This window comes from Pogonomyrmex barbatus, unplaced genomic scaffold (genome assembly GCF_055798465.1).
Source record: "Pogonomyrmex barbatus isolate J1 unplaced genomic scaffold, ASM5579846v1 scaffold7, whole genome shotgun sequence".
NCBI lineage: Eukaryota > Metazoa > Arthropoda > Insecta > Hymenoptera > Formicidae > Pogonomyrmex > Pogonomyrmex barbatus.
Window position 1 is genome coordinate 3,920,148 of NW_028297171.1, and position 21,977 is coordinate 3,942,124.

General features: G+C 40.2%; 1 protein-coding gene and 1 long non-coding RNA gene across 12 annotated transcripts in view; one reads left to right on the top strand and one right to left on the bottom strand.

The window, feature by feature from the left end:
• Positions 1–21,977, top strand: part of Dscam2 (Down syndrome cell adhesion molecule 2) — a 91,818-nt gene that overhangs the window by 38,337 nt on the left and 31,504 nt on the right. For 10 of the 11 annotated variants that reach the window (XR_016140951.1, XR_016140952.1, XR_016140953.1 and 7 more), the window contains exons 2-5: positions 12,211–12,561; positions 16,092–16,256; positions 19,324–19,470; positions 19,570–19,687. Coding sequence is in view for 8 of the 11 variants with exons in the window: in XM_011640084.3 (XP_011638386.2) it covers positions 12,211–12,561; positions 16,092–16,256; positions 19,324–19,470; positions 19,570–19,687 (781 nt within the window). In the remaining 3 variants the exon portion in view is untranslated. Of the gene's footprint in view, positions 1–12,210; positions 12,562–16,091; positions 16,257–19,323; positions 19,471–19,569; positions 19,688–21,977 lie in introns of those variants that run through there. The other variant, XM_089083413.1, reaches the window with a different exon arrangement.
• The window catches only part of LOC148934930 (uncharacterized), a 93,970-nt gene continuing 79,905 nt past the window's right edge, over positions 7,913–21,977 (bottom strand). Inside the window, exon 2 of the long non-coding RNA XR_016140954.1 lies at positions 7,913–8,756. This is a non-coding gene — a long non-coding RNA (uncharacterized LOC148934930). The remainder of the gene's footprint in view (positions 8,757–21,977) is intronic.

A 21,977-nucleotide genomic window follows, 5' to 3' on the forward strand; every position in this document is an offset into this window, starting at 1 on the left:
TTTCCCTTGCGTAAGTTTCCCTGGCGAACTCCGCTTTCTAAAATACCTGAATAAACGAGCGAGTGTAAAATTCGCAAATCCAGACAGCGAACATATTCAGGACTACCTCTCTCGCTTTTTCCCTCCCGGCAACCGGCACTAGCGCATACCTTATACGACTACGATATACAATATGCGAAAGTAACGGCGATACGGTTGTGCAAAAGTAATGGCGCACTGCGAACGCGGGTCGAAATTGATACAGCGGGCGCGCGTTTCGGAGACAGTGACCTATATTCTGAGATTCACGCTGGTTTGTAATACGTCTTGCTCATATTGAATTCCCGTAAGGTGGTTTTTAGCGCTCGGACAGGCACGCAAAATAGATAGACGAAAATAAATCAAATATGTATCGTAGATTGCAAACAGACAGGTCGTGTCTGTTCAAGCGTTATAAATAATTGAATCACACCGAGTAGAATAACAGATGACTTATGTTTAATGTCAGTTGTACTGAAAGGTAATATTAAATGTAGTTGAAAATATACTACAATGCAAAATTATATATCAGTTATGTGATATGCAGGCAAATCGATATTTACGTCGACCAGATATGATGATAAAACAATTTACTGCATCGCAGTAAAATATAAAATATTCTTACAACTTAGTTCACATTAATACGTTGGACATATCTAAGTGACACGTAAGTTTACCCAAGAGCCCCCGTTCATCACCCGTTTATAAGTGACACTTTTATTTGTCTAATCAAGAAGAATTTTATTAGATACATACGAGAGTATTTGATAACGGCAACAAAAAATTATTAATATAGCGGATATACAAAATCCAATAAAAACAATCCATACAATACCTACATCTTGCATAATTTGTGCGGTTTTAATATCGATAAAACCATCTATTTTTGCTTAAATATAAAAAACACCGAGAGAAGTATCATATAAACCATTTATTTTTGTTTAAATATAAAAAAACCGAGAGAAGTATCATACAAAATCAGCCTGACAAATAAAACATGCATATATGTGTAACGCATATTTTGCTAGCGCAATCATCCCGACACGGAGCACCGACGATACGTGTAAAATGCAAGCGAAAACCTACTTAGAAGTTTCCTCGAAACGCACGGTATTGCATAGTGTATTGCATATCCCCCTAAATAGGTGAAGGGGAACGGGGTATGGGGTGGTCCCGAGAGAACGCCCCAAGGCGCGTTGTATCCAAGATGCGCCTGCAACTTTGAGATAAGACCTTGCAGGTGAGAGGGAGGGGGGTCTTTCTTTTCCTGAAAGAAGACGAAAAAGGACAGTGACACGCGAAGGCGTTTTCCGTCCGAGGCGCCATAAAACCGCGACTCCTGGAGTTAAACGGTACCGCACGAAGAAGACAAAAAAAAAAGGAGAAAGAAAAAGAGAACGAGAAGAAGATGAGAAGAGGAAGAGTTAGGTGAAAAACAAATTGACGACATCGGCCGCAATTTTATGCGTCGTATAAAATATCCCTCGCTTCCACTCATAGCCGCTCGAATTTATTCCATCTACGTGAGCGGAAGCTACAGAGGGAAAGGAGCGGCACGTAACAACCGCTTCTCTCAAAACGCTGAGGACATGTTACTTAGCGAAGTCCTGAGACACCTCGTACATATATTAATATGAAACTTTGAATCGTTAGATATAGAATTATATTATAGCGCGAGCTCAAGGGTTCTAATTCTAAGACATTCGAGTATTAAATATAATATTTTCTTCGTTGAATATAGAATATCTTATTTATGATGCGCGATTTAAAATAAAATTTCCAATAAAGTTTCCAATAAAGTTTCTATCGCAATTTCGTAGTAAGAAGTCCGTTTCTCTCGGTCTTTCTATTCGGTTTCTCACAAATCCTTTTGTTGCGCGACCATTGAAATTCGCGCAGACTAATGAAACGCGCCGAGAAGAGGAAGAAGGAATAACGACCATGTTGCCTAAGATATAAGATACGCTCGGGGGGGATAAGGAAGAGGGAGGAAGAAATAGCATCGGGAGAACGATGCCGACGATGGAGGATGAGGAGGTAGACGCGACCTCCTGGGAAATCATCGGTGTCCTCTCGTATCCTGCCTGCTTTAGTCCACCTTGCTCCCATCCTCTGACAGTCCTTCGCGCGAGCGTAAGTCCTCTCTTGTAATATCTCACACGACGAACACGGGGTTCGCGCGACGAAAGCGATAAAGTTGGTGAGGCTGAACTCGATACATACGGGAAATATCACACTGGACAAAGGGATAATATAATAATCAACAAATTAGAATTTACATAGCCGTAAACATAAACGACTTCTGCTACTGCATCGCTTATGAAATGCGATGTGCTAATATTAAGTTCATAATTAACTGCAGAGTAGATAATGGCTGTTTGTGTGTGTGTGTGTGTGTGTGTGTGTGTGTGTGTGTGTGTGTGTGTAATTGTTTTGAGATATAAATATATGTTTTTGATATAGGAAAACGGACAAATAAAACAGAATATTTCATTACATCGACAACGCATTTCTATTTTCACTTCAGGCAGAACCATTAACTAATATTATTCCAATTTTTAAATAAAAAACAAAAACTAAGCGTATTTCATTTATGAGATTGTGTTTAAAGTAGGGCACGCGATATATTGATTAATGATATGGTGGATAAATGGGGCTTCGAACATTCGATTTCACGGAACTTTAAACGAGAAATATTCTTCATGCATGCATTTCTAATGTACGATTTTGGATATACCGGCGTAAATACCGCGAGCATCTCCGATGTACTGCATAATGATGCATACGCTAACGAGAGATGTAAGCTGACACTCGTGTTGTGCGATGATTCTAAATTGGACCTGGACCCCCCTTCGGATCATTACTGCGGAATCTCGTATGTGATCAATAACGAAGTATAATTATTATACCACAGCAACACAACCGCGGCTCGCGTTACTCGGCGCAAACATGCTCTGTCCGGCTTTAAACAGAGCGACGCCGATGTTTCGCTGCCGCAGTATACAGGTATTTGAGTAAACGTGCAGACGCATAATCTGCCTCTCTCGCTTACAAAATAAATTTATCAATAACACTAACAACGAGTCTGATCCATGGAATCGTAAAAAAAAAAAAATCCCGCTCTAATATAAATTTACAAATTAGTTTTATTAGAAATTCGTAATAAAAGATATCCGTGGAATCGGCAGATCTCATCGCCGATCTCTCTTTTTAATATAAACATTTTAACTTTTCTCAAAAGCGGAGAACAGAAGCGCCGTGATTAACGTACCAAATTTCGGATTATAAGCGCTACACGGCCGCTACATGAATGAAGCTAGACGCAATTGTCAAGCCGGATTATTAAAGCGGCAACTACATTGCGCGTAATGCAACTAAGCGACGTTGGATGCCGAATATCCGCGCGGCTTTAAACCGTCCCTTTCTCTCCTTTTCCCTTCCCTGGATCGACGCTACGTACGTCTGGCAATGGTTTCGCTGGGCGGAAACGCGTCAAAGAACACGGAGGGAACTATTCACGCTATTTGTGTGTGTCCTGGTCAATCAATCTGACCAGACTAACAGTATACAACGAAGATGAACGCGCTCCTGTCAGGAACAGAGGCAGGAAATTTCGAAAGAGATGCGATAAAAATATTAAATTTCTCCAAAAAATTATACATCAAATTAAACATCAATATATAAAAATTATATCGTCAAAATGTTCTGACAGAACTGTACTAGTAAAAAATATATCTATAAACAAAAATAGAAATGTTTTTTTTAATATAAAAGAATCGCGTTTCATTTCTCTTCTACCAGCTTCGATTTTCCGTTCTAAAAATAAAAGAGCAACACGATATCATATAGAAAAAATTTCGTGCGTTTAATCCGGCAAAAATTTGCTAAAAATATTTCAAAATGGATATATCGTCGAAGAATCCGTCGCTGTCTGTTACTCTCTACTTTGAGTAATCTATCCGTTTCCTGTTCGCGTCGCTCTCACGTCAAGATCATCGATCGCCGCGCGCGAATATCTCGAAGTCGGCGTGCAATACGTTCCTTACGTGCATACATACGTAGAGCATGCACGCGTATGTGCAATTTTGAGGGTACCGACGCGACAGACGGACACGGGATGGACATGCGACATGGAGGATAGGCGAGGTGCGAGGATTAGCAAGCCCCTGAAATTAGGTCGCACACCGACCGATCTCATTCCCTTTCCTCCCCCCCCTCCTCCCAGGGGGAGGCGCTCACTCGTCCTCCTCTTCTCTCTCTCTCTCTCTCTCTCTCTCTCTCTCTCTCTCTCTCTCTCTCTCTCTCTCTCTCTCTCTCTCTCTCTCTCTCTCTCTCTCTCTCTCTCTCTCTCTCGCGCCGCAATGCGCGTGTCGTAACTGCGAGAGTATTCGACAGGAATTCGCCACATTCGGTATGCAACGCGGCACATCTCGCTCCTCTTTGCGTTCTCTCTCGCAACACCCTCTCTTCTGCGCCGGATTCACCGCTTCCGTTTCATCCCTGTACTCCCTGCTACTCCTTGCTACTCGTGCGTCGCTCTCTCCCTTTCTTTTCCTCTCCCTCTCTCCTCCCCCCCCTCTCTCTCTCTCTCTCTCTCTCTCTCTACCGTTTTTCTCTATCCTCTTCCAGCCTCTGTAGTGGCTGTAGCGGACACTAAAGGGCGACAAAAGGCAATCGGGGCCAATGGGGTAGTGGCGCGTACTCGCCGGCCGTTTGATTGACGTCGAAGGGGCGCCGTGCAGCATTGATTGCGCTCATTGTTCCCGGCGGGCGTATATCCTTGCACCTGCTCCGATCCCGCTCTCGCGCCGCGTTCAATCCTCCGACCATCCCCGGCATTACCACCGTCACCCTCGCGACCGACGCTTCAGCATAGGAAAAAAGACGGAAAGAATGTGTATGGATTTCTCTCTCGTGCGAGCAAACCTCGTGAAACGTGCCTCGCGTTTTTTTTTCCACCCGTCTCCCTGATCCGGATAGAATCCCGGATTTATTCCTAATGTCCGGTAAAAGTACATGCCATTTATAATTTACTAATTCCTGATTTCGTCTGAAGCGTGCAAAAAATTCATCAAAAAATAAGAAAATGCGTGCAAAAAATTCTAAATAAATCGTAAAATATATAAGTATATATAAGTATTAGTAGTAAAATATTATTGAATTTAATAATGACAATTAATGTCAATTCTATAAAGTGAGAGAATTTTCCTTCGTTTAAATTTATTCGTTTAGCTTTTGCCAGGTTAAGATTTACCTTTACATTTTCTCTCTTTACAAATTCAATTTTAGCATGAGAGCCCGACAAAGTTTAGCAAAGTGCAGCAATAATCTCACGATTTCTGTATACAACACAGTAAAATTTAAGAGATCGTCTTGACGAATATCCAGCCGCAATATAGGAGCAAAAAGACACGAGCGAAGAATGCATAAAATGAATTTTGGCGAACGAAGAGGAAGAGGAAACCGGACCGAGTTGGGCATAGAGCCGAAAGAGAAACGCGCGTTTTTGCCCCAAAAACTCCGTTGCGCACAGGCGGGCTTTCAGGACATTTTAAAATGGCGAAGAGGTTACGCTGCGAAGCACTTGCGAAGACTACATGCGAGCTGGAAGACAAGAGAGAGGTAGGAAGAGAAGGAGGAGGGAAGGAGAAGGAGGAGCAAGAGGAGGCCAGTGGAAAAGCGGAAAAAGCGAGTGGAAAAAGCGAGCTCGCCTTAACGGCAAGAGAGGCGGGGTTGCTAGCGCTTGCTTGCTGTGCGAGAGGTTGAAAGTTTCTCTCATATTTCCAACAATCACTCCGCCCGTCTTTCTCCTCGTCGCCCGTCTTCTATTCGCGAAATTGAAAGGACCAACGCCTTCGCGAAGTCGACACCATCCCCGGGGAGCCGTCCTTCTTTCCCGCACAGGGTGTCGCGAAGGGTGGTTGGAGTGCGAGCATCGTCTCGCGTCGTTCCAGCAAAAATGCAACTGACGGAGAAACCTCGGAAACGATACTGCGTCGTTGTTGGCGACGTATTATAAATTTACGTTTCACAGATATTCACAGATATCGAAGTGTTATATAAAAAAGAATGTTGTAAACCTGAATAAGAATACGCTTAAAGAAATGTATGTATAACTGATGGAAATACAAATAAGAACTATAAAAAAAAAAAATAAAAATGGGAGATCTATAAAAATACAATACATAGAATTAATGTGTAAAAGAAGGAAAACGAGTAGAAGTTTGCGAATGGCCATCGCTATATAAGGGGAAACAAAAGGAACTGTACTTTGTAAATGTCAAAGGAACGTAGCATAGAAAAATGAGGCACGTAGAACGTAGAACGTAACAGAAATGTATATATAGTGGAGAAACATATATAAATACATACTTCTGACATTCTTTTCTCATACACAACACGCGCACACAAGTATCTTAGGAAGATAGATTTTTCTTTGAGACAGAAGAATGCGCAAAATATTACTAGTGTGAAACAAGATAAAAATAATCTCTCGCGAGATGAACCTTAGAGATGTCGCTCGATCTAACTCGCTTATCCGAGCGAGAGTCCAGAACTTCTCGCGGCGAATTCGCGCGAAAGTTGCGCGACTCCGGTCGCTCGGCCCAAGTTTCACGTCGCGCTCTCTCACTGGAAGCCATGAGATTAGTCGTTCGACAGTTTTTGAAAATGGCCCGCAGAAACGTTCCCCCGGGGAACGCCATGGCGAAACTTTCCCAACTTGTTGCCCGCCGCGAAAACTTTCCGCACGAACTGGAAAATTGCCCGTGTGTCCCTGCACGGCTATAGTTTTTCAGAGAAGCGATCTCTGTCTCGTTCCGAGGCGTCTAAACAACTTTCCCAACTTGTTGCCGTCTTCGATTCCGACTTACACGGGAGTAAGTGGCTCGCAAAACGACTCGTTCGTCCGCTGCGCATCCCCGCTTTTTCTTCTTTCTCTCTTTGTATCTCGGGCTATCACCGATTCCATCGACTTCTCGACTTCTCGCGAGTATCGATGTCGTCTTTAGTCTGTTACCTCTGTCCGTTATGTCTTAACGGGAAATCGAGCCAGTCGGTTAGATTTTTCAGATACTTGATTTTTTTACACGCGAAAAATTTTTAGTGGTATAAATTGTGACATTCAAGAATTAGGATTCTACTAATTATTTCCTCATTTTTTTTATCTGTATTATTTTCTTATTGTTTTTAATATTTGCTTTTGGACTTTCTCATGGAACTTTAATCACTCAAGTCGATATTTGCAAATGGATTATAAGAAAAATCACATCATAAATCACAATGATATCCTAACATCAGGCCAAATTACGTTCTTGATAAAGAAAAATTAAGAGTCCTCAGAAATCCACACAGGATTAAATTCCGATGAATCATTCTGGAATACTGGTAAACGGAAGGAAAAGTATTACGAAAACGAGGGAAGATTCGAGGGATACGTTTCACTAGCCGGATCAAATAATTGCCGTCTTGATAGGCAGAGCAAACATTAGAGGCTCTTTCGAAAGGGGAGAGAGAGAGAGTGAACGAAGAGGACATGAAGATTCGTGAGAGGAGGAAAGGTCGTCGCGCGAGAATCTAAACTCTTATCGAACTCCAACGTTACCCTTCACCTTTTCTCTGAGATTCGCTCCCTCGTCGAGGATTCAGAGAGGCAGAGTCTGCAAATTCAATCTTACCGGAGACCTCTACCCATCTACACAGTTTGTTCCGCCTATTGATTCCTGGTTCGTAGCCCGAGCTCCTTTTACCAAATCTGAACCACCGATTGGAATGCTTGGTGGCGAGAGAGCGGTCCGGGCAAATGATAGAAATCCCGTCTGTGTTCAGCTTTCGGAAGCTGACCTGGGACTTTGGAAAGATCTCTAAAGGGGAAGAAACCGTAAGATTTTCTGGACCTTCAATAGACACTTCAAAGTGTCTTCCAATATTCCCAAAATTGAGAATAATACAAAATTATCGGTGAATAAAGATTAACTTGAATAGAAAACGCAATCTCCTCTGTAAGCTTCAATGTACGTATATATATCATAATTAAAATTTGATTTTATATTTTTCTCTTTGTAAAACAAACGAGCGATATTACTTTTTATAACAATCATAAAAAATAAATACGCATTTAATGATACGTCTATTTTACGCATCAGTTACTTTTGTGATAATCGGATCGCGTATAATAATTTGTATAATATTATATAACAATTCAATTATATATTCATATAGCGCAACTAAAACAGCGTGTTAAAATAGCCTCGCTGGAAAACGGAAATAACGGACTAAATAAATTGCTCAATGCTCGCATTTACAAAAGAAAAAATACAAGCGATATCCAGAGTTTAAAAAAAAAAATAATAATCTATTCAAGTTCGAAAAATTTGTTTAAAAAGTTCTACGCGCATGATTTCGCATCTCCGCCGAAAATATATGCAGTCATATATACATATGTATGGTCCGCCGAAAGATCAGGCGTGTAGAGGTAAATACGCGATGCTAAAAGCCCATGCGACGACCGGCGTGAAGTGCAAATGCCACCGTGCCATAGACGCATATAAACGGTAATCCGCGAGCGCAATGTGATTAATAATAATTTGCCGGTCGGCATAAACGGAACCGATTAGCCGGCTTAACCAAGCGTTATGGTAATAGGAAGCTATTACCCAGTGACACCTGCGTACCCTCCTTTCCCCTCTCTCTCTCTCTCTCTCTCTTTCTCTCTCTCTCTCTCTCTCTCTCTCTCTCTCCTATTCTCTTTCTCTCCCTCTCTCTTTCACTATCTATTTCATTCTCTATCTCACCATCCACTCATGTATCCGACTTCCGTTATGCCTCCTTCCATTCGCTGCTCAGCTCTATCCGTCCGTCTCTGTCACTTTAAACGTATGCTGTCATGACGGCCAGTCACTTTGAACACCGAGAGGCATGTTCAATCTTCTCGGCGTTCACCCGCTCGGCACGGTTGCCTTCTTCGACTCCTCGATTTTCCACATCGATAGATAAATCTTCTCGAGGGTATGTCATAAAGGGTAGGATGTTGACGCGAATCCGAAATGCGCAACCAAGTTACGCAGTGACATTTGTAGATATTTCGAAAAATCTCTCATGAAATGTCACGAGCATAACAATTAATATTAAAATAAAATGGATATATACATATAAAAGTATTTTGATAAATATCTTACATCGTAAAAAATTTCATAATATACATTTTAATGTATATTACATTTAATGTATAATACGCACACACAAGTGCACGCAAACAAAATTTATAAAGAATAAATCTATAATTAATTATAACAATAGAAATCTATAAATATAATAAAATAATAAATCTTATAATAAATTAATATAAATTTATAACTTATAGATTATAAATATATATATATATATATATGTGTGTGTGTGTGTGTGTGTGTGTGTGTGTGTGTGTATGTGTATATATATATATATATATATAATTATAACAATAAAACTGATGCAAATTTTATGTAAATCACCACGTAACAATTCATATAACTCATCCCGTTTAAATTTTTATCTAACGACATGAAATACATGCGTGTAATTAATTTTCTGCCAATTAAGGCGCGACACCTTCGGAAATCGACAGGACGTCCCTCGGGTAATTCGGGCGTTCGCGCGGAATTCCGCTTGAGAATGCCTGTGTGATACCCGCGCGGAATTAGTAATTAAGTAGCGCGCGCGCGCGAGAGAGACACAATTCCGGAAGCTGGCTGGCGTGACGGCGAGCATAATTGCCGGACATCACGATGGAGGATTTCAATCTCTCCCTCTCGCTTGCGCGCACCAAGAATTTGCATACTTTGTGTTTTGTATGCCGCGCGCGTGCAACGTGCGCGCGACGGCATTACGAAATTCGGCCGGAACGAGCGTGCATTTCCCTCTCGAACGTAGTTATAAACGAGTTACGTCGGGTGCCTCCGTGCGAATGTCGTTATGAGTTTCGCGTTTTCCCAGCTTCCGCGCCTCGTCGCAAACAACGCGCACGAGGCACCTCGCAATATCGGGACGGAACAACGGAATAGCATTTCATTTATCCGGCCGTCTGCAATTTCTCGGACATCATAAATCAGCGCAATTAGCTGTTTGTCTTGATGTTTTCTGGTTTCCAGTTAAATCGCAAGCAATACGTTCCACAAACGTACGTGGATTTAAATAAAGAAATTGAGCCCACTATTTTTCGTGTTAACTCGCGTGCGATCTGGTAAATTACTTGAAATAGCAGCATTTATAGCTATTCCATTAGATCACGTGCGATTTAACGCGAAAAATAACATCGTGTGTCATAGACTTTAAGTAGAGTAAATCAGTTTAGAGAAATATTTCTCTCTTGCGGCATAAAACAATTTCAGAGAAAACAGTATGGCTATCGAAAATGTATAAATACTTTTAATACATTAAAATAATCGCGTGCGTAAAATAATCACGGTCCGTTGTTATATTTTCAATCCGCAATGACATAATTTTACGGATTCTATAAAAATATATTCAAATAATTTCAAATCGCAGACTCTCAGAAATTTTTCCATAAAGAACCACTGAATATTTATAAGGGAAGAAAAACTATCAGAATTATTCTTTTGTATAACAATTTAGCTTTTGTTTTGTCAATTTTGTTGTGTCAATTGCCAATTACGAAGACAACGTAAAAATTGAACGCGTTTCTATGCGCAGACTTTGTTCATAGTATAAACAGAAAGTTGAGGTAAAAATTGGAATTCATGAGAGCGCGAGTTGCGGGTAACGTCATTTAGAAGAAAACGTTGGTTATGACGACGTGGCAATTATGTTAGTCGAGTTACAGTTGTGAGAGTTAAGTTTAAGCGCGTACACAAGGCTACGTAGGCTAAGCGGGCGAGCGGCCCGAAATTTATCGCGGTTCCCAAATGGCTCGCAAATTTCGCCCCAACATTGACACGGGGGATGCGGCAGCCTGCGGGCGGGGAGTTATTAGCCGCCCTAACGATACAAGAGCCGGCAAGTAGGTAGTTGCTGACTCGTGCTTTCACGCCCTCGATCAAAGCATTTACGCTGAGGAGTAGGTGTCTCGCGCGCGCGCATCACTCTGAAGAGAATAACTTGCCCGACGTATTAGTTGCATCGCCGCAGCAGCATCATCGTTCGACCGGGCGCACTAGGCACGTCGATTAATCCACTTTGGAACTTGTCAAACTATTTTCCACCTAATACGACTGACCGACTCAATATGATACCTCACGCTTCCCCGGGGCTTCCGACACTGCCATTCGAAGCGTTTTGACGTGAAACACATATCGCTATCTTTATTATGTTGCATTGAAGCTATCTGTAGTCAGTGTTAATCCGAAATTGATCGAAGCCTCCAAGTCTTTCTGTCTATTATAGTTCACACTTTTATTACGTATATTAGTACGTAGAGATCGTGTCTTTATAATATGTATACGAGGAAATTTATGTATGAATTTCTTTGCGTAATGCTAAGATAATAAAGAGATATAATAAAATATATATTTAGTCTCTTAAAAGGAATTATACTGAATTATATTGAACTATCGTCCGTTATTACCTGCGATAGAATTCAATAATTTTTGTATTTATTTTTAATTTATAGATTTGGAAGTCCTCTTGCATAATTAAAGTTTACGCATTAATGTGTTTAGCATGTGAATTTCGTATCAAGAACGAGAAAAAATTTTTTTAATCTAGATCTTTTTTATCATTTAGTATTTTAAAACTGTCCAAAACTGTCAAATTACGTCAATATTTGCTTTATATAAAAATTTTGCACTGTATCTACAAAATATTGTCAAACTAGAAGATTACATGAAGAAACAACATCGAGTTAATATGATACAAAAAAAAAAAAAACGACACGAAAATTTGTCCATATGCAGAAATGTGTGTATGAGTGTATATATGATAAATATATCTATAGATATATACTGATAAATATATTTAGATATATAAATACATCTAGGTATACTTAAATATGCACAGAAAATATGTGCAGATGTGTGAATGTTTTTGTCAGAGATCACTCTTCAGCATCATCTTTATACAATAATACATTTTTAACGCATTTAATTGAAGTACTCATGACCAAGCTAAAAGAAATATAATTAAATAGAACATTAAAAATATTATTCTACTTTATATGGATATTTATCTCCTCATAAAAGAACATGGTTTTCTGTACAGGTGCAGCTGCTGTAGTAACGTCCGCGGGCGGGCACGGCTTTGACGCGCACCTACGCGGCCCCAGCTTCGTGCTGGAACCGCCATCGAGGATTGAATTCTCGAATTCTAGCGGCGCCTGGTTGGACTGCACGGCCTCCGGAAGTCCGCCGCCCAACATCGATTGGTCTACCGCGGATGGACATCCGGTGAACGATGTATCAGGAGTGCGGAGGGTACTCAGAAACGGCACCCTGGTGCTCCTGCCGTTTCCGGCCGCGGCCTACCGGCAAGATGTTCATAGCGCTGCGTACAGATGCGTGGCGAGCAACACCGTCGGGAGAGTGCTCAGTCGTGACGTACAAGTCAGAGCAGGTAAAACGACATTCGTACGAAATTCATATCGATAAACAAAACACTAAAAGGAAATATTTTCAAATTGCTAATTCTGATACCTCTATAAAATATTAGCAAAAAATGTGTTTTTATATTTCATTGCAATTCGAAGCATAGAAAGTATATATAGGTTTTAAGTGATATTAAATAAAGAATAAATGTCCAAACGTGATGGCTATAATAGAATTAATAAGCGCTCAGTCGTATCAGAGCAGGTAAAACGACATTCGTACGAAATTCATATCGATATACAAAGCACTAGAAGGAAATATTTTCAAATTGATAACTCTGATACCTCTATAACAAAAATGTGTTTTATATTTCAGTGTAATTCGAAATGTAGAAAGTACACACACACATATATATATATATATATATATATATATATATATATATATATATAAGTTTCAAGTCATGAAACAAAGAATAAATGTCAGAATGTGATGGCTGTAACAGAGTTGACAATATTGTAGAGCAGATTGCCAAATCCTTTTTAATTTATCTATTTGTTACGCGAGTCCTATTATCAACAAAAATAAAGCTCCCAAACGTTTTATCGTCCTGTCGCAGAGTCGTTTACGAGATAATATTATTTACATGCAACTTTGCTATTGGCGCGACAGTGTCCGCGCAATTACATCCGTTATTTACCGAGGTATCCTTTAATTAAGGAACAGGCAAGCGCGTAATCGGGATGGCCGTCATATTAGAGTTGCGCTCGCGGCCGCCGCGCACCGGACCATTGGAAAAGTCTATTAAGCGGATTACGCGAATGCCGCGGATATTTGACGCGAGTCAACAGTAATTGCGACGGGTGCGCGAGTCGCCTCTCGCGTACGATAAAACGCGGAATAGCGGAATAGGCCGGTTTTACAGGCACAGGTCGTAATCGGACGGGGAACGCTCACTCTATGTGTACCCAAGTGCAAATGGGAGAGCCGCAAAACCTTGCTTTGTGCAGAAGAATTCGACTACACATGACACCATCTCTATTTATTTAAGAAATACATAGCGGTTAGGTTTTCGATAAAAGTGTATTAAATAACCACAATTTGTCTCTCTCGCGATTAAACGCGTTTATCATGTACCTTTTGTTAAAAAAAAAAAAAAAAAAAACTCAAGAATGTGAACTGACATTCTTTAAAATTGTATATTTTCTTTTATATTTTTTTATTTATTTATTTTTATTTATTTTCTTTTTTATATTTTCCAATCGCAAAATTATACCATCACAGATTATTACTACGATCTTAAGTAATGGAGGACTATTATCGTGTAATGGGTTTATTGGAAACGATATTTCCTATAGCCATACCGTTTTCTACAGAACCATTTTAATATTGCGAGAACCATTTTTCTAAATAATAGTTTTCACACGTGCACGTAATCCGATTGCGGAAAAGAAATGACGATTGCGACGGAGAATGAGTGTGGAACAGACGTTAGCACCGATGAGGCCTACCGTACACCGACCGATGCAGATGAGGTGCGCGTAGATTCTCTTCCGGTCGCGTAGTGCCCGGTGTAATTACCTCTTAAAAAAAAAAAATGCAATCTGAATGCAAATCCGTGGCAGCTGCGAGGTCGACCCGGCGCTTTCAGGATTTCCAACTACTAACCCCCTCGCGGCTATAAAGTTCTGGCCTGGACGTGTGACCGTTAATTAAAACTTTACTTTCAGCTCGCTTTCTCTCTTTCTACCCTACCCCCTTCTCTCTCTCTCTCTCTCTCTCTCTCTCTCTCTCTCTCTCTCTCTCTCTGTCTCTTTCGATTTAACGAAAGAAATTTCTCTCCTACGCGTGTCCAATGAAGCGGACGTGCTTTACGCGAGCGATCGCGCCGAAGTTATGAACACGGTTGTGATAATTTCGAAAAGAATTAAAGTTCGATTTTAGGATCTCAGAAAGGATGTCACGTATGGTGAAATAGTTGCGATGAATCAAGAACTAAATGAAGAAAAAGTTCACATAAATGTATATATACATAAAGTTATAATAGATAGAATATCCTATATAAGTGGAATATAAATCGGTATTCATGAACAAAATAAGTATCTTTTTCTCTTGAAAAAATTTTAAAAAATGCTCGTTTTTGATATATTATTTTTAATATGCCAATATATTGTGTTTGCTATTTTTTTATTCATTTCGTATCGAAATAATCTTTTGTATAAAAATTGTAGTAATTCTATCTATCTTTAAATCTATTTAAATTGATGTTTTTACAAAACAACATTTAAATTTTATTTGATATGAAATAGGTTTCCCTCATGGCAGTAAAGTGAAAAAAAAAATATTTTGACAAAAGAAATATGATATGGAGTACCGGTCTACATTCTATTTATAAAGACACTCTATCCATTTCCAAATATATCTCCGTATATATCATAGTTTTTTTTTTTTATATAAAAATCCTTCCTAACAATAATCTCAACTGACGATATCAGGATCCAACGCAATATTTTTCACACGAGTTGCAAAAACGTGCGAGAAGGCGGAACGGATGGCGTGCGAGCGGAAACTGGAGAAGCGGGAATCAGGATGCTGAGAAAAAGAATAACGCCGGAGACAAAGTCCGGAGATGGCGAGGGGGCGAGGAAGAAATTCAGAACGCCGTAGCCGAGGGTTTAGCCTCTAACGTCGCGGCGTCGCGACGTTGACCTGTCAGCCTGCAACGTCGGTGACGAAGCTGGCCGTCTCGCCCTTGGAATTTCCACGTAAATAAAATCTCCGGAAGAGTGTGCAGTGCCTCCTCGAGCGCGAGAGAGCGACGCCGCACGCAAAAAGGAAAGGGAAAAGGAAGAGGAAGGAAAAGAAAGAGAGAGAGGAGGGGGGAGGAAGGGGGAAGAAGAGCGAGACGTTCGTTATACGCTCGCGACGCCTCATGCCTCAGCGCATCTCCGACGTCGAGATTCACCCGACGGTTACGGCGTAACGACGTGTGCGAGACACCCTGTGTGTATATACACAGTGTCGCACACAGCCGTATACAAGGAAACGTGCTTTCACGATGTAGCAAGACGGCGACGATGTAATTGAAAACGAGACTGTCAGAGTAACTGCGATTGCTTTTTCATTACGGTGGCAATTAGATACACAGACGCAAACACATGGAATCTCTGTTCGCTGTCTCGTTACGCTGTTAACCCGACGTAATAATAGCAACTTGTAATTTTTTACAGTGTCTTTTTTACAGTCTCTACTAACTTTTTATTTTTAAAAATGGGGTACGGGATAATGAATCCCATTAAAGAATAAATTGCACCTTGGGAATCAAGGGACAAACTATTTGATAATTATTTTATCATCGTCATCGTAACGATAACAGATTATGCGAAATGTAAAAAGTATTTTTCCACGAATAATACAAATGTATTTTATTAATTTTTTTCTGTTTTTGAAAAGAAATTATGCGCACGAGTGAAAATTACTACGTAAGCTATTGTTTTACAATTCGTACAAGATTGTTGAAACACATGGCTTTACGTGATATTTTATTGCTGTTTGCAGTGGTGGCTCAAGCATACAAAGTCGACGTGGAGGTGACAGGGGGTGCATCGAGGGGATGCACCGCAATATTACGCTGCATCATACCCAGCTACGTCAAAGATTTGGTGCGCGTTGTATCCTGGCTGCACGAGCCTTCATCCTACATATATCCCTCACTACAAGGAGGTAAATGTTTATAACAGAAATCTACATGCGAGCGCTACGTGTTTGTACATTTCTTTGTGGTATACGTTGCACTACAACTAAAGTCCAATTGAAAAATTCAAGATGCATAATTTTTTACGCGCAGCGTAAAAGCGATTTGCTCAGTAAGTAACGTAAATCATCTCAATCGCGGAAAAGATTCACGGGAAAATAAATTTTCGCGGTTCCCCAACGAGATATATGTAAAGATTAAGTCGCACGTTGGGAAGGTAAAACAATGGGAAATACGTGCTATAATTATTTCATGTTTCGTATACGCGAGACGCATGCTGCTCCTACCGCTCTAAAGATTTTCGGTGGGAACTTGTGGGAACTTTTAACGTAATTAAATTTCAGAAACTCTCTGTTTAAATATATAAGCGACATCTTGTTAATTAATTTTCCATATTATATATATATAAAAAACTTTGTTATATTTGCATTTCGTTCTTCCATATATGGCTTTTAAATCAATTAATGAAAATCTAAAGGAATATCTTATTCTATATTTTATTTTCATTCCCGATATCGCATTATTCTGCATTTATTAATTCTGCATTTATTAATATTTATTTTTACAAATGCGCATTTAATAAACATTTCCTAATTTAAACTTTACCGTGGCTGAATCTCCAAATAATTTCGTTAATCCGGGCTCTCGCAAGCTACAAAGACTGATTCGATTCTCGGGGAACATCCCGGGCGGATTTTCGCGAATGTGGTAGCGGCCAAGCGGATAGTGGAGAAAAAAAGGGTGACACGAATATAGCGACAATACGAGACGATTTCAGCGTAGCCGGTGCTATGTCGCAAAACTCGACTATGGCCATCGCCTACGAGAACTAAAATTTAATATCCGCCGCGGACGCCCGTGCTGAAATTTAATATCCACAATAATGCGGTGTCTCCTTCCGCAGCTCGCGGTGCGGGATGCACGAGTCGGGATTGTCGGGTTCATTAGTAGCTCGCAGAGATTAATCAGATTTGCTGCAAACGCGAATCCGACCCCAGAAAATTGCGTACAAGGGCGCGAGATAAAAGCGTTATGCATGTTAATTAAACATTTTGCGCGCCGCGATTTGATTAGGGCTTCTAATTAGCCGAACTAAGAATATCTAATCGCAACAAAAGCCGCATTATTATCCATATCTATAACGCGCGCGGATATAAATTGGCACGCTTGCACTCGAGAATTATGGATTCGAAGGATACTATAATCGATGTAGCCGTAAAAAGGTTAAAGTTTCGAAAGATATTTTAACAGAGATCGGAAAATCGTAGAGGGTTTCATTTGGGCGCCGTTCGCCCAATATGATAATCTCGTGTTGCATGCGAAGATGGTTTTTTTTTTTCATGTCGCATCCGTTATCGCGATTGTGTCGGCGTGGTATCAGATTGGACGTAATTCGCTGCGCGTACATAACGCCCGGCTTATGTACATGGCGACATATACATATGCGTGTCGCATCTATCGTGAATGGAACCGCGCACCCGACCATAGAGCCATAGGCTCCAGCCCGTCGAATGTAATATCTAAACTACATAGACCATTCGGTCCACCTGACTTGGCGGACAATCTATTCGGAAGGCTGCCTTATCGCAGCTGCCGCTCTTAGCTGCTCTAATGTCTCACAAACGAGCTCACTCAGCCTCACGTGAGTGTATGACACTGTTGCTATACATAATCGTAAAAGTACATCGTGCGCAAAGCATTTTCGCACGTAAACGCAAGGAATATAGCCACTGGCTGCAAGAGTGTCTCAAGCGTGCACGTTTTTTTCCTCACGCCAATGTTAACGAGAGACATTTCGATAATAGATCTCGCGAAGAATTGAAATAGAATTTTTTAATCGATCTTTGTTAAATAACCTGCTAAATTCGGAAATTTTCTAATTTCCTAAAATCACGAAAATTCACTAGAAAAGAGATTTAATTATTTCCTTTCAGCTTATTTCAATCGACGGTTTTTATATCACCATTTCCACTCTATTTTTACGTTAAGGAAAATCCTCTTTAAAATCAAATTTATTTATCGTCAAATTTATTATTAAAGTATTTATCGACCAGAAATTTTTAAATAAAAATATCTCTCGCGAGACGATATAAATTTAAACTTGAATCTGTTTTGCATATCAGAAATAAGGAACAATTTTAATATTTATCGAATATATTACACGCGATACTTTCTACTTTCGCGATATGTTCACGATGTAAGTAGCATACGAAACAGCAATTATGCACGTAGAACACGATTCGTAGATCCCGGAAAGACTCAAGTTTCTAGGGCAGGCTTCGCAACTGTTTAGGATAATTGTGGTCGTTAAACGTTGTAGTCGGGCTTATCTAAGGAAACCCCGAGTTTAGTTCGGGCACGGAAGAAAGTGGGGAGAGACCGTGTCCCTACGTCACGTAGATCGGACAAGGGTGGAGCCGTGGAATTAGCGTAATTATCGTGCAGCCGAGTGCGGCCGTGCCCGAAAATATCGTAATCTGGCAGGGCGTGGCGTTATCGCGGTCGTTAAAGATAACCGACACGGTTTATCGAGAAACGTTGATCCCAATTATTGCCGCAGCGCATTCGATATGAATAATACGGCGGGATTAGGAAGTCGTGTATTATTCATGCACGGCAAGCGGAACTCTATCGAAGCGTTGTTTCGGGCGAGTTTTGCAATCGATTGCAGGGAGCAAATATCCCGTATAACACAAAATACAAAGCGAAAGAGAAAGAAAGAGAGCGCAAAAAATTAAATAATTTATAATTTAATTATTATATATAAGTTGCCCCGAATGTTTGTTTTCGATAATCAGAAATACGTTATTGAAGTCTACTTTTTATCGTGTAAAAACTGTCCGGCAGATACTGGCCTCAAAAATTTCAAGATTAAATGTATGACTCTATAAAAAAGTCGATGGCAGAGAGAGAGAGAGAGAGAGAGAGAGAGAGATACTTTAGTACTGTATTGGTTTTCTGAGACATCTTATATACCGTACGACGTCTTCCGATACGTTTGACATTTCACGACGGCTTTCGATCGGTACGTTTTAGATGGCAAGTTCCACCTGCTTCCCACGGGAGAGCTTCTGGTACACAGCCTAGAGTTCAGCGACCAGCTGAACGGCTACAGATGCCGCACGATGCACCGTCTCACGAGACAAGTGGTCGTTAGTTCTATGGCCAACATTAGAATAGCAGGTGAGTCTCGGTAACGCCGATAAGTTTCGAAGGAAACTGCCGTGCATCGCTGGAAACACTGTTTGTGACGCGCCGAGTTTTCTGCATTTTGCTTCACAGATCACAGAGGCGTAATGCCTCCCGTGATACTCGAAAACTCCGGCGTCGTTCATGTCGCCCAGGACGAATCGACGTCGTTAGTCTGCGTGGCGCAAGCTTGTCCTTCGCCTGAATACCGGTAAGTGTTTGCGAAAATCCTTCAACACCCGGCGAGCTCAAGAGCGAAAGCACTGCGTGTTACCGCCACGCTTTAACCATAATCCTCAAATCGTCCCTTATCGCTTCAACTTTTATTTACTTAAAAACAAAATCTTTTTTTTTTTCGGTAAACAAGATATCGACGGGATTTTAAGTAAAGTGCTTTATATCAACGTTTTCATTCCTTCCTTCCTTTTTCCCTTCGTGTTCAAGAATCGGGGATCTTTGCGACAAAGAGGATACGAGAAAAGGAAGGTTCCTTACAGCGATTCTTCAATACTCCCTTTTTCCAATTCGCAGCGCGTCGAATGCGCGGAAAAAGATTTATTTTTATCTACACATATATATATATATATATATATATATATATCTACTAACTACACCACTTTGTCGTCGTATTCGAAGGAAATACGCGCGCGTACGACTGTCACGACGAGATTATCCGTTGCGAGTGTAGATGCACGCGATATCTCGTAGAGATATCTCGTAAGAGATTCGGCCCTGGCGGCGTTCTCTCGCCTCGGAAAAACACGCCCGCGACGCCCATTCACCATTTTCCGCGTAGTACTACGCGCATAAGCGTTCCGGGAACTCGCTCGCGCGCGCGTAGGGCTAGGTCAGTTAAGCGCCGCGAGCACGTGCCGCACGGATCAGCTGATCGCCTGTGCACCGCCGACTGACTAACCGCGGCGACCTCAATCCCCTCGCGATTCGAGATCGCCGACGTTCCGTCACCGCAATATCTCGAACATACGCACAGTGGGTGCCTTCCATTTACGGCTACGGTTGTTTCACTTTCGGATAAATTTATCTAATGGGTAAGAAGAAGTGTGAGACTCATCAAAAGATGGAACAACCCACCCTTGATGACACAAGTCGACAACAAACGTCGTTTTATCTGGCATTCAATGAGTGACAACGACAAAGCGATACTTGCGTCACTAAGTGGAAAGCATCGTGTAAGGTGCGCCACAAAGCTTTTCGTTGTATGATAGAAACCGAAGCTGATCCTTTCAAACGACTTGTGGGGGAAAAATGTTGTGGAAAATCGATTTTTTTCTCATTTTCCAACTTTTGTATTAAAATTTTATTAAAAAAGTAGTGAATAGAGATTGCGAGATGCGAGATTAAAATTTGTTTTTAATACTTTTGAAATTGTTTCGAGAACTTGATTGATTGCTCGATAAAAAATAATATTAAGATTGCGTTATACTATTGCAAACAAATGATCTTTCCATTGAAATATTTTTCATATGCGCATTCTATAGATACAGTTATACTGAATATACGTTGGAGAAATTACATATTGCAACAAAATTATCAGACATGAATCGAAACGAATTGTGTATTTTATCGTCTATTCTGCAAAATCTCGCAGCCACAACGTTCGTCAAAATACCACCATTATAACTTTGCAATCGAATGTGATATTAATTGAATATATGAAACACAAATGAATCATCGTAAATAAATTAAAAATTGAATCGAGGAATTTACTCACTCCATTTATAACAAAATGCTTTTTCAATTGCTTTTCAGCTTTAAACTACGTCCTATAATAGCCAAGCTTGTCAATTAGACAAAGACCGCATGATTTGAAGTTATATTTTCCTTGTTCTTCGTAGCATTTACTCTCTGCTATCTTTGTAATAAATGAAAATCTGTAGTATGATAAAAAGTAATGGATTTTCTATTACAACTATTCTCAGATTGGGTCACGTGAACAATAGCTGCGCTCTTTCCAAGTATAGTATAGTTCAATGGTTTTCAGAGACGATTGCTTTATCTCTGGCAGACAATTCTCTAAAAAAATTTCATATAACCAATAGAATCCAGCTCCCCTTCGAAGAAAAGAACTTTTAGAAGAACCTGATACTTTCTAAAGAAACTTCTGTCAATTAGACATAAAATAAATGAAGACGTTCAAGAACTTTGCGTTTCGACTAGATAAAAATTAATAATAATTTTTTCACTTTAATTATAGAATTACTTACCGATAAAACCGATAAAACTCTTTTGAAGCGATATGAAAATTCCCCAATAACTCTCGACTTTCAAAAATAAAAATTTTTAATTATAAGAATTAAAAAGTTTTATTCAACTGAAAAACAATCCTTAAAAAGACATTTTCATTTTTATTTTTATCGCTTTTAAGAAATTTGATTTCAACTCGTGGAAATGATCGTTTTTATTCCTCCTCCCCTCCCCCCTCCAAAAAAATTACTTTCATATTTATTTTTATATTAAAAGAAAAAAATAAAAGTCTTTTA